This window comes from Hirundo rustica, chromosome 1, assembly GCF_015227805.2.
Source record: "Hirundo rustica isolate bHirRus1 chromosome 1, bHirRus1.pri.v3, whole genome shotgun sequence".
Lineage (NCBI taxonomy): Eukaryota > Metazoa > Chordata > Aves > Passeriformes > Hirundinidae > Hirundo > Hirundo rustica.
The window spans coordinates 133,360,363-133,373,776 of NC_053450.1; the positions used below are offsets into that span (position 1 = coordinate 133,360,363).

Here is a 13,414-nt window from a genome sequence, read left to right on the forward strand (position 1 = left end):
ATTAACCTTGTCAGGGACAAGTGGGAAAAAACTGCTTCTTTGTATACTGACACTTTCTACTTATATTGATATTTTCTCTAGTAACCATGGCACATCAATTTCCCAGACGATGTTGTAAAACCCCCAACTAAATGGAGCAATGGACAGATTTCTTTTTAACAGTAAACCATTACTGATGTCCTAGGCAATAAATATCTTTGTATCTTATTAATAAAGCATCTGAAATACCATTATGTGTTTAGAAATAAAATATAAAAAGGTGGATGAGCTACACAGATAGCACCACAGCATTCAGTGATGACTGTGACCTTTGCAAATTACTGCCCTGTGAAGGGTCACAAAAATTAGCAAACAAAAAAGCAGGGGGTGCTCTTTCAACAGATTTGTGAGCATACTGCACTCTCTAGTATATCTATTAAAACAACCAAGATTGAACATGGAGCTTTAGTTCTGGGAAAAAAAAAAAAAAATCCAGCAAACTGAAGGGGATCCAGATCTGTGGCAAATCTTGAGCTGTAAATACTGACATTTTACTTCTTGTAGAAAAAAAATCCATTATTCATTTCTGAGAAGTATTTTTAAAAACTGGTCTTTCCATCTTTACCATAAATACATCTCTGTTACAAATAAATGTGTTCTCCCACCCATAAATAAATCACACACACTGCTGCAAGACAACAGATTGGTCAAAATGGCTGAAATGTAATTATACACTGACCAAAAAGAATTCCATTGCAACTGAAAGTGAATAGCTTGTACTTCGGGTCATTAGCAGAGTGCAGACCAGCACAATTTTAAATGCTAAAATACCCCCCACTAAAAGGAGGGAAAAACAAAACAAAACAAAACAACTTGAGAAAAATGTCCAAATATCTGAGAAAGCAGGAACTGTTTGTGTAGAACAAATTTCAAAGTAACAGAAAAACCCTGCCCCCTTGTCTCACCTTAGAGAAATTGGTAAGCTTCCCTTACTTCTCTATGGCTGTTTATACATCACGATTCAAAAAAAGTAAACAAGCCAAAAATCATTTGTATCTGCCTCCAGATCTACAGAACGAAATGCTTTACACTAGCTTATAACAATAAAAATCAAAAATCAAGTTTGGTAATTAATTAACCAATCTTTCCCAATAAACCCACACTTACCAAAAGGGAAAAAAAAAAAAAAGAAAAAATAAAAAAGTATTGTGTTGTAAGGTCAAAGAATGTGTGTACTTTTTGTAAAGCTGAAATGCTTCGAAATGAACATTTAACTCTGGATTAACCAAACAGGCCAAATTCAGGAAAATAAAACTACTTTACTCATTAAAACATTCTGACCATCTTGCAACATAACTTGAGTTTCATTTAAAGCACTGGGAATTTTTTTTTTTTTTTTTTTTTTTACTTTAATAAAAAGGAAAATGAGAAGAAAGGCTAAGTTCAGAGAACCCTTTTCTGCAATAAAATAAAATAAAATAAAAAAAAAACAAAATAAAGAACCACCCACAAACAAAAAACTGCCACCAAACCCACCAAAAAAGAACTGGTGAGCTTCTTTCTTCTCCTGCCATATAGCAGATCTCTTCTTGGATTTCACACCACTGACCATACCCTGTCAGAGATCTTGAACAGTTTACATTACTTCTTTTGAAGGATTAATCTAGACCGGCCCAGAAATAAAAACCAAAATGCACAATGAATTCCTACACTGAATTCCAGCTCATTGCTGTGAACTCAACATAAGAAAAAAGGAACCCCACAAATCTTGTAGTATATACACTGCTTTCACGCAGTCGGAGTCAGAGGAATATGTAAAGGGACAAGATACTTTTGTACAAAACCTCAATTTATTTCAGAGAAATTAAAAATATGGTATTTAATATATATAAATTTCTATTCCTCTATAAATATAGATGATCTTGTGATAATGAACAGAAATAAATGCATACCAAATTAAAATAATTTTGCATTTCAGGGTATGGTAGCCATAGATAATGTTTATGAACCTAAATACAGGCATTTGTAATATTAAAAAAAAAAGTTTAAAACAATACAATCGGGAGAGAAGCATTCTGCTGTTTTTCATACAGAGGTCTACATGTTCAAATGCATCTGTCGAGAGTTACAATTTCGTCTTTAACTTTTTTAATGTATTAGAAGCACAATCCCACACAGCCAGAAGCATACAAGGTAGTAGATTTACTGCACACATGGTATCTTATCCTTGCAGTATGCAATGCTATTTCTATACTGGAAAAAGAGGGGAAAAAAGACAGCAGAGGCTTTTTCAGGTCTCACATCTCACCAGAGCGCTTAAGCATTCTGCTTTTCTGTTTTCATTTCCATTGTTTTTACTACTGGCAAAAATCATCACACCCTCATTATGTGTCATGATTTAAATCTCAATGAATTAAAAATCAGAGGAATGGCAACGGCTCCAACGTTTCCCATACGAAGAGCCGGCGTGCTAACTTAACTAGGGGGCAGGGAGAAAACAAACAAAAGCCCCAAACTGAATGCTGCGTTTTATTCCGACGAAGCTCTTTTCACTGAGCCCGTATTTCCTGATCCTGCTGACCCCAGCCGGCAGCAGCCCGGCGGGGAGGGACCGGGGCAGGCGGCGGTGGGAGCACCCGCGGGGCGCCCCCGGACTGCGAAGTGGGCTTAGGAAAAAAAAAACAAGCAGGATCAGTATCTCTGTGGTGGCCATCCACCTCCTGAGCCATCGGAGGTACTACAGGTGCAGGCGGTGTGAACCCAAACTCGTGCACCGAACCCGGCCAACTCAGCTCCTGAGCCAGGCGCGGCACGGCCAGACGGTGGAACCCCGGCCGCCCCAGCCCCGGGCACCGCGAGGAGCTCTCCCTCCCTCCACAGAGCGGCCCGCCCCGAGCAGGGCTGCTGCTCGTACCCCCGCAAAGGCCCGGCGGCCTCAGCGGGGCCGGGGCTCCGTGCAGCGCCGTCCCTGCGCCGTGCCCGGGCGTTCTCCGTCCTCCCCCGAGAGCACCGGGCAGAGTCCGTGCGGGAAGCGGCGCTCCTCCCCATCCCCACCTCCGAGCTACCGCGGGCGGGCCGGGGCCGGGACCCAGCCCGGGTCAGGAGGCGCCCCGGCCGCAGCCCCGCTCCGGGCCCTCCTGCTCATGCAGATGAAATTCCGAGCAAAGCCATTACAAAACCTGTGCGGGGGAGAAGAATGGGGTTTGTTTTCGATTCTCTTACCGGCAGCTTTTCTCATCCTGGCCTACTAAATAAAAATCCAAAACTTTTTTTTTTTTTCTTTAAATAAGAAAAAAAGGGGGCGGGGAGGAAGCGAGAAAGTAAAATCCACGAAGAGGTTAGAAGTGTCCTAAATAATTAAAAAAGTGAGGTTTTTTGTAATTTAAATACAAATATACTTACAAAATCTTACAGAGGCTATTTACATCCCTCTCCCCCAACCTGACAGTGCGTTCAGCTCCTACAGGAGACAGCCCAAGCGGCATGGCGAGGGCAGAGCCCGGAGATCCCAGGCACTGGGTTCCCCCTGGCTCGTCCTCTGCTCCCCGCCGCCTGCGGAAGCCACTCGCAGTCCCAAAAGTTTGCCCAGGCTGGATAGGGAGCTGCTTCCCGAGGTAGAGCCTCAGTCCTCCCCCATCTCCCTAGCCTGGTGAGCAGGGGTCTCAGACCGTGGTCTCACCCTGCTTGCTGTTGGTGAGCCTGGTGTAAAACTTCCTCCAGGAGTTCAGGGTTTTCCCAGACCAGATCCAGAAGCCCGAGGTGATGCCCACGATTAAGGTCATGAGATACTTGATCATGAAGACAGTGAAGTCGGGGCTCATGGGCGGGTGGTGGCTGCTGTGGTTGTTGGGGCAGGGAATGGCATAGCTCTTACAGCTCTGCGTGACCCAGCTCCTCTCCCACTGTTCCCTAAAAGCTTGCTCGTAAAAATAGCAGGCAATGACGATGGTGGCCGGCACCGTGTAGAGGACGCTGAAGATGCCTATCCTCACCATGAGCTTCTCCAGCTTTTCTGTCTTGGTGCCGTCATGCTTCATGATGGTCCGGATCCTGAAGAGGGACACAAAGCCAGCCAGCAGGAAAGAGGTGCCGATGAACAGGTAGACGAACAAGGGGGCCAGCACAAAGCCCCTCAGGGCATCCACGTTGTTGATGCCCACAAAGCAGACGCCGCTGAGAACGTCCCCATCCACTTGTCCCAGGGCAAGGATGGTGATGGTCTTGATGGCAGGCACGGCCCAGGCGGCCAGATGAAAGTACTGGGAGTTGGCCTCAATGGCCTCATGGCCCCACTTCATGCCAGCAGCCAGGAACCAGGTAAGGGAGAGGATGACCCACCAGATGGAGCTGGCCATGCCAAAGAAGTAGAGCATCATGAAGAGGATGGTGCAGCCCTCCCGCTTCGTGCCCTGCGCCACGGTGCGGGAACCGTCCTCAGAAAAGCGCTCGTTGCAAACCACCCTCTCCTCCAGGAGGAAGCCGGCGATGTAGGCCACGGCCACCGCCGTGTAGCAGCCTGAGAGGAAGATGATGGGCCGCTCGGGGTAGCTGAATCGCTTCATGTCCACCAAGTAGGTGAGGACGGTGAAGAGGGTGGAGGCACAGCAGAGCACGGACCAGATGCCGATCCAGGTGCGGGAGAAGCGCAGCTCCTCGGGCCCGAAGTACATGAGTCCGTAGAGGCGCCCGGGCTCGCAGGGCGCCCCGCAGTCCTTCTCTCCCAGAAAGCGGTAGTTCAGGTAGGAGGGCACCTTCAGCGCCCGCGGGCAGGTGAAGCGCCCGCGGGGCTCCCCGGGCCCCGGGCCCCCGGGGCCGCCGCCGGCGCCCCCGCGGTGCGGGTTGCTGGTCCAGCTCTCGGGGCGCAGGGCGGGCGTGGGGGTTCCGCGCTCGGAGGCGTTCTGCCCCACGCAGAGCTCGCCGGCCCCGTGCACCGGGAACTTTTCGCAGCGCAGCGTGTCGGGCCACTGGAAGCCGAACTTGTTCATGAGGGCCTCGCAGCCCTGGCGGGCCCGCTCGCAGAGGGAGCGGCAGGGCGGCAGGGCCTGCTCCAGCACGGTGCACACCGGCGCGTACATGGAGCAGAGGAAGAACTTGAGCTCGGCCGAGCACTGCACCTTCACCAGCGGGTAGAACTGGTGCACCTCCAGCCCCGCGTCCTCCTGGTTGGTGTGGCCCAGCAGGTTGGGCATGATGGTCTGGTTGTAGGCGATGTCAGTGCAGAGCGGGATGGAGATGGGCTGGCAGTAGCCGTGGTCGGGGATGGAGATGCCCCGCTCGCCGTTGTACTGCGACGCCGGCAGCTGCCCCCCGGCCGGCAGCGCCGCCGCCCACAGCAGCACCAGCAGCACCGGCAGCCGCGGGCGCCCGCCGCTGCCAACTTCCCCGCCGCCGCTCGCCGCCGGCCCGCGCCGCTCGGCCATGCTCAGTCGGTGCCGCCCGCCCTGCCGGGCTCCCGTCGCCCCGCCGCCGCTGCTCCTCCCGGCCCGAACTTCCGACTCATGAAGGGAGCGGCGGGCAGGGACGGGGCAGCCCCGGCCGCCACTCGCGCGGCCGCGGAGCGCAGCGCGCAGCTCTGCCCGCACCGGCGGCAGCGTCCGCCGCGCCTCCGACTACCGCCGCCGCCGCCGCCTCCGCCGCCGCCGCCTGACCATTTGTGCCGGCCCCTCGAGCCCGCGCCCCTCGCCTCGCCGCGCCGCGCTCCCTCCGACCGGTTTCCAGGCGCCCCGCAGTCTGCTTCACCGGAGGGAGGAGCCTTGAAACCGACGCCGAACTTTCCTGCGTAAGGGACCGTCTCCCAACGCCTCACCCGGGGGCGGGCGCAGGCGGGCGCGGGGCTGCCCCGCGCCGCGCACAAAGGCGGCGGGGGCGGCGCCGGGGAAGGGGCCCCGCGGCCGGGGGGTGACCGGGGGGGACGGGGCTGTGCCGTGTCGGTCGGCAGCGCGCCGGCCCCGGCTGTCCCGGGGGTGTTTTTGGATTCCCCGGTGATGACGATTGTTGGAGCTGTTAAGCGGCGCGCCCGGGCTGGTCCGCGGCCCGTCACCCTCGGTGCCCCCCGCCGTGGAAGCGGCCGGGCTAATCCCGGGCCGGGGGATCGATGTTTGGCACGCAGCAAAGGGCAGGATTGGAGGATGGACCCGCGGCGCTGCCGGGACTCTGCTGCGGGGACCAGCGCGCAGTCGGGGTATCTCCGCCGGTCAGAAATGTGGGAGACACGCTGCAGTCACTTCGAGGCGCGGGCAGGAGCCGCGGCACCGTGAAGGCGCAGACCGCGATGTGGCACGTCGCATACACGGTGATGTTGGAGTGGCTAAAACTCGCCTCTCTCCAGAGAGACTTTAAGTAACTCGCTACCGAGCTATTGCCAGTGTGTTATCTGCGCCTTCTTCCCACCGTGCCCACAGCAGCAGCCCGACATACCAAAATAATCCCAATACGCTTTCCCATTTTCCTTCCTCCCTCTGCTTAGTGGGCAACTAATTCCAGTGTGGGAATTAATAGTGGGCAACTGTTCCGGTGTGACTCAAGTCGAATGCTGTGTGACTTGCAATACCTCCCATCAGGTTTTTGAAATTTTTGCTGGGGAGGGGGTGAATGGGCATACAGTGACCGCCCGCAGTGGCCATTTTTGCATGCCTGAAGCCCCATTGCACAAACAGAATGGAGGTCCTGTTGGCTTTCCTGAAATGCATAGTCCAGAAAAACTATGAAGGCTGAATAGGGGATTTACTGTACTCATTGGAACTGAATAAGAATAATAAAGTGTGCTCCTGGAGTGAAGAACCCTGCCCTGTTCTTCAGACATTCAGTAATTAAGGCTCTCTGTCATCTGTGCAAATCTTCTCATATTTGTCTGAAGGTTAATTCTGCTATTCGGAGCTGAACCAGGCATGGAACTTCTTCCACCAGCTGTCTTCCTTCTCTGCAGCATACTCCCACCCTTTCTGCCTTATGTGTTAATTGAGCTCCAAAAATCCACTAGTAGTAAGACAGCTCCAGCATTTATTTCTAGCTCTCAGAGGTGGCAAGGGTTAATAAAAGATAAAATTTGGACCATGCTATTTAGGCCACGTTCTTTCTCCCAGCAGTACTGTCCCACATTCAAACTAATTAATAGCAAAATCTATGCTGTGTAACGACTGCAGGAGTGGGATCACGTTTAGAAATTGCACATTCTTAAAAATGTTGATTGCTGATGTCCTCGTTTACTGATGTTCATTGAGTTCTGTCAAGAACTCTCTTCTCAGAGGACCGTTGTTCAAAAATGATAAGCACAAATACCTTTTTCCATCTTCTGATGAACCGTTTGATTCCTTAAATATTGTATTTATAGTTTGAAGCTACAGATTTTTCTCTTCAGATCTACAACAGTAATCAAAATTATTAACTTCTTTCTACCACCAAACCTATTTATATTCAGCCCTAAACAGCAGTATTATTTCTCTGTTCATCCTAAAAAGACTGCACTCTGGATCTTTAGATTGGAATAAGTATTATCCATGCTCTTTCTCATAGACAATGAGTGTGAATTTCTGACTAGTCTTGGGAAGCCTCCTTGGCTTTCTACCTGTCCTCTTTAGACCTGGGGACACATCACACAATCCAGGAGAGGTAATTAAGATGCCCAAGTGCATCATCACTTGGTTGAAAACCTACCTACTGGGGTCTGCATTTGAAATATTAAGGAAACACTTCTCAAACTGAAAAACACCATCTCTAATAACTGAGAAGATTGTTCTAGGAGAAAGACCAATGTATACCGATAAGGTTTGTACATGTACATAATAGATTTTGTCAGACCAACCAGCACAGAAGGAAAATCAGCTACATTTTTGGATTAACAAGCTTTTGTTTTGTTTTGTTTTGTTTTGAAGCAGTAACCGTCTAAATGCAGTAATTAGCTAAAAGCTAAATGTGGCTTGAGAAAAAATAATTAAAGTTCAGATGTATCAGTAGGACCAGCTTAGAAAGAAAAAGTGGAAATGGGATTGAGGTGGTATTGTGGGGAGAAAAACAAGGGTTGAGAGCTGGTGAGTTCGGAAAAATTTCTAGGACTTGCTCGTTTTAACTGGTTAATGATTTTTCACATAACAGAAGAAAATCCTGTGTGGAAAGAATCTTCCCAGAAGCACTTGTCCTACATTTCAAACACCCCAAACCACAAAACTCATCATTAGAGCATAATCCTTTGTGGCCCAAAACACCAGATGAGTTTAAACTGTGCCTGAGCAAGGAATGCAAGATGTGTTTTGATGCCCATCCACTATTACAGCAATGAACACCCCCTGCCATCAAATCACCAGCATACCCTGGTCTTACATTTGATGTTCCAGGGCTGTACTTCATCCAGTGCACAGCTGCGTTCCTTGTAGTTCTACTGCTGAAAACAACCACTCAGCTCTGGCATGAACTCCCAGAGGCCATCTTCATAGACCAAATAAACCACTTTGCTGTTTCTGAGGGAGTCTTTCTCACAAATCAGACATTATCCCACTCCTTTCAGACCTGATCCTTAAGGGAAACTACAGAACTTGTCCCATAGAAGTGCGCGTGAGAACTAGCTTTCTTAACTCTGCCCAAAAGTGTGGACTCTACAAAGAGGCTGGTCTGATAGTACATTATAATTTACTCCTACTTCACCATACAACACTGCCCCCTCCTACTTACCCCTCTACAAATCAACAGACTGTAAGGTAATTGTCTTTTTTGCTTAGCTAATAAATGTTATTTTTTCCCATTGTTTACATCATCAGTGTCCTCTCTATTCTAAAACTACCATCTTCTTTCAGAGATGGCTTGATTAATAAATATCTTAGGAAACAGTAAGCAATTGCTCTTAACTGAAAGGTGATTCTAACCCACAGAAAAGTGTAACCAAAAGTCTGTCTTATTTTTCCACGTGTATGTCTTGGTCTAACAAAATATACTACTTCTTCATGCAAGCCCAGCACTGCACATCATATGCACAGGAAATTATTCCTGTGTGTCTCCCTTGTTCTTTTAATGATTCCTCAGGTGTCCATCATAGGTGACAGTTGGAGAGAGGAGACCGGACTGGATGCCACCTTTGCCTAGGTCAGTATGACAGTGATCATGCTCTTCTGAAGACACACAGTGTATTTCTTAAAGCACAGGCATTCTTCCCCCTTGCCACGGAAAGACGATCTTCCATTCTAAAAGAAACAAAAATTTGGGCATTAAATAATAATAAATAGGAATATCAGCTTTTACTTCAAAACAGTATGCAGATGTTACTAGGTATAGTAGCCATTAGAGGAGCTTAGGACTCTGACAGGTAGGCAGAATATGAGTTTTGTACCAGTACTATGCTTAGAGTTTGTACTTGGTTTGTAGTTTGTACTTGGTTTGTACTTGCTTTACTTGATATGGGAGCTGGGGGATTGTCGGGGGGAAAAAAAAAAAAAAAGAAAGTAGTTACGTAAATCTTTAATTTTGGAAAGAAACAAAGCAAAAAGTCATCACAGGATTTTCTTGTTTTCCTCTGTGTGACTGGCAGAAATAGGATAGAGTGAGTGCTTCCATTCCACAGCACTTAAGGAAAACTTATTTCCATAGAGGAAATTTTTCAGCTTTATGTCACAGACCTAGGTTACATACAGAGAATCAAAATATAAGCACAAATGTGTATGTAGGAAGGCTAGTGAGCACCCAAATGAATAAAATGTAAACCAAGATGATAACAAATTAAGTTTGTCCACCAAATTAAAGCAAAAGTTATGCTTAAATAATTAGGGTTTTAGTTGACTCAAGGTTTCATTATTTAGATGTCAAATAAAGGGTTAAAAGTAAGATAGTCATAATTCAGTGGGACAAGTTAAAAGTTGATTTTTGTCTCATGTTGAGCATGAATCTTGGCCGATAAGAACAGTTAATATCTTTAGTGTGCAGAGCAATTAGTTCTGTATGGAAAGAAAGGATATTTGAGATTCGGGTAGAGAGAGGGATTCAAATATGTAATCTGTGATGTGCAACAATGTGTATACTAAATTAATGAATTTTCTTGCGAGTTTCCAAATGAGACAGTACAGATTCACATCTCAGGTGGGTCTCATTTCAGCTCTGAATACTGGCAGTGCACAGCACATCAAGTCCTCACAATGCACAGACAGAGACACTTGCTGATAAATCAGTACAAAGATTGTAAAAGCAGTGAAATAAAGGAGAACCAGTACAAATATTTTAAATGCAGTGAAATGAAGGAGAGATGATTACAGTGTCATACATCCCAAACTGTAAGATGAAATAAGGTACACCCTTACATTGCCATATTAAAACTACCACATATTTTGGATGATAAAATCCTTCATCCAGATAATATATGCGCCTTAACAAAAGGTGTTTGACCCTAGAAGTTGACACTGAAGTCTACAAACCAAAATTCTGGAGAGAAAGTACCTGGACAAGTCTCCCAAGCAGCTTTTACAGTTGCATGGTAAGATACTTTTCAGTTTGCAACATGCCAACGACAGCCATCTGCCTCAGGGCCATGGGCATAGTGTCTCACAGACATAGTCTTGCCAAAAGAACAAAATCCTTAAAATTTAAAAGCCTGCCTTCGACGTTTCTTGGAACATCTAGAAGACTCTTGGAAGTATGCCTGTGCTGACAAAAATAACAAACACATGCAATGATTGGCAAAGAAAATCAGTAGGAGCTGAACACAAACCGTAGGGATGGTGCAGTCAGCAGCCAGAATACTTTCTGCAGCAAAGGGTCTCAAGGCTGTACAGCCAAGCACTCAGAAAGTCACCTCAATGCAGAGGCAGTTGTTATTAACAAGCATTTGACAAGATAACCAAGTAATTCTCTGACCATCGGGTGGCCCAGGTCAGCTTACCCTCAAATTCATCCCACTTGCTTTGCTATATGCCTTTTATTAATTGGCTACATTAATTTGCAATTGTCTGTTTAGGTTAAAAATTGTACTTTTATTTGTATTTGGGGGCTGTGGTAACAAGAGCAATAGAATTTATTCCTGCTGAGTGATACCTATTGTAACATGAATGTTCTACCAGGTAGCATGGGCCAGGCCCCCATTACAAGGATTTTATATGTTTTAAAGAGGCATGAGGAGAAGCGGTATGCATAGTCAAAGCAGACTACAAAGAGTCTCTTCCTCCCAATACCCACAGCATTTTTTCCTTAACGCTGTTTATTCAAGATAGATGGAGTATGTGGAGATTTGATTTGGTTTTCTTTTCTGTTCATAAGAAATGTAGATGATCCCTTGTAAATTAAAGCCGTATGTTGCCTGCCTTCCTTGACAAGTTCTGCGATGGGGTGAGACGCGCAGGGGCTGCAGCCTGGCTGCTGCTCCCAGAAGTTTTCCGGAGAACAAGAAAAAGTCACAACTCTTAAAAGGGCAATTGCTCACAGCTCATTTTGTTCAGAGAATGCGAATATTTTTACTCTCTTTTTATTTCCCTTTCTTGAGCAAGTTCTTCTACAGTTACATACAGTGCCTGAAAACACAGACTCTCTCTTGTTCTTCAAATACAGAGAGGCTGATTTAAGGGCCTAAGACGGCAATCCTTACTCCTAGGAGCAGACCTGCTGATTTCACAGATACAAAGGAAAGGAGTAGAGCTTCATAAGGTTGTGATGCAAGGAGAAATTATGTGATGAGCTCTTACTTCTGGCCTCACGCTGCTCTTGCTGTGCTTCAAGTACATTCCTTTTAAAGAAATGACTCCCCATTTCCACTGATGTAAATGAGATTCAGATCATATTTGCTCCATTACTATTTCAAGATTTTGTGTGTGTGTGTGTGTGTGTGTGTGTGTGTGAGGTGGGGAGACAGAGTGGAGGAAAGTTGTTTTTCTATGTCTTTTAGGTGTGTGTATTTTCCATGAATGCTATTTAGAGAGTGAGCAGGATGAGATCAGAGCAGGAGTATTTCTCAGCCTGCATCTGCCTTTTTCAGTGGAATGAGGTCTGGTACATGTTAAAGGATTATCTTGACTTTCCCTTTAGAAGATATTTTTGTGTTTTTGCTTCTCTTTGTAAAGATAGCTTTAAATATTTAACCAGTGTAAACAGAGGCAGAATGCCCAGCAAGACTGAAAGGAATGTGCAACAAGGATCTGCTTGTAAGCACTTCTCCCCTAAATACATTCTTCATCATACAGGGGGCATCAGCTGTATTTTGACAGAAATTTTGGGAAATTTTAGGCTGTTGGTGTGAAAGGAATTATCTTAAGGATGGACAGGAGTAGTGTTCTAGACCTTCCTCCAATTCTGCAGCTGACTTTTCTAGATAGCGTTTCCCCTGCTCTTTGACCCTGGCTGCACAGCAACTGCTCAACACTGCAGCACTCTGATATCCCACGTGGGCCCCTGATAAACCATCCTGATAAACCAGCCTGATAAACCAGCCTGATCCTACAGTTTTCAAGGAGGAGAAAAAGGAGCACTTCATAAAAATCTGAAAATTCACAGCAGGGAATGTTACCTTCAGGATGATGGAATTTAATTTCCTATTCTCACAGGTTGTCATTCTGTATTGCTCAAATATGCAACCACAATGTTCAGCCCAACTGCAAATATATTCAAGTCTCTCCTTCCCTAGTATCCCTATCAGAACATTACCCTATCCTATGACAGTGGGTGCATCTGGACTCTTTGCTTCCGAATCTTGTGACTTCTCTGTTTTTATGGATGACTATGTAGATTGCATAATTTTTTACTGGATTTGGACTTACCTATGGAAATCCACACATTTGCCATTTCCGGGGATGATTATTGCAATTCTGTATACCTTCATATGGTATTGCTGCCATCAAGAAAAGTATCTGAGGGTTCCCAGCACTGAAGACCAGGAGGATAATCCGTGTCACCTCAGTGTCCCAGGTCTTCTGTTCCTCTCAGCTGTCCATGTGCTGAATACAGAGCCTATAAAAGTTTGCTTCCCTGTCTTAAAGTGTCATACTAGCCAGATCCCAGTCATGTCAGGGACGGCTGGTCTCAGCAGCCACAGCCCACTGCAGTTGTATCCCACTTTAGTAACACCTCAGCCTCAAGCCTGCTCAGAGAGAATGACCCCATATCCAGGAGATACAGCTACTGCAACATCTGGCTGACTGAATCTGTAACATCCAAAAGATTCTGGCATGCTTATGTACTTCTGTATTTTGAGATGAAAACACCTCCTTTTTCTACTTCAGCTCTCAGTGGTAGTCACACCATTGCAAACAAGGTTCAGTCCTGCCCGTCCTTACACATTCTGCCTGGAAAGTGAGAGAGACTTCATGATTATTCTTCAATTTTCAGAGCTCTTTAATTCGTGAGGAAGGATATAGATAAAAATATGAACACTTAATAGAAAGCATTAGGAAAAGATGGAAAGGGAAAAGACAGGGTATCTAGCCTCTGGCTCTTATGTATTGATATCAGTTAATGTTGAAATCATTCTTAAAAC

At 46.5% G+C, this 13,414-nt stretch overlaps 2 protein-coding genes across 2 annotated transcripts in view; both read right to left on the reverse strand.

Annotated features, from left to right (window-relative positions):
• Nucleotides 1–1,816: 1,816 nt before the first annotated feature.
• On the reverse strand, nucleotides 1,817–5,615 carry FZD1 (frizzled class receptor 1). Its single transcript, XM_040079875.1, has one exon. The coding sequence runs from the start codon at nucleotides 5,397–5,399 to the stop codon at nucleotides 3,642–3,644; it is 1,758 nt and encodes a 585-aa protein (XP_039935809.1). The 5' UTR covers nucleotides 5,400–5,615; the 3' UTR covers nucleotides 1,817–3,641.
• Nucleotides 5,616–6,031: 416 nt separating this feature from the next.
• Nucleotides 6,032–13,414, reverse strand: part of CDK14 (cyclin dependent kinase 14) — a 349,244-nt gene continuing 341,861 nt past the window's right edge. Inside the window, exon 15 of the mRNA XM_040088080.2 lies at nucleotides 6,032–9,149. The gene's annotated coding sequence lies outside the window, so the exon portion shown is untranslated. The remainder of the gene's footprint in view (nucleotides 9,150–13,414) is intronic.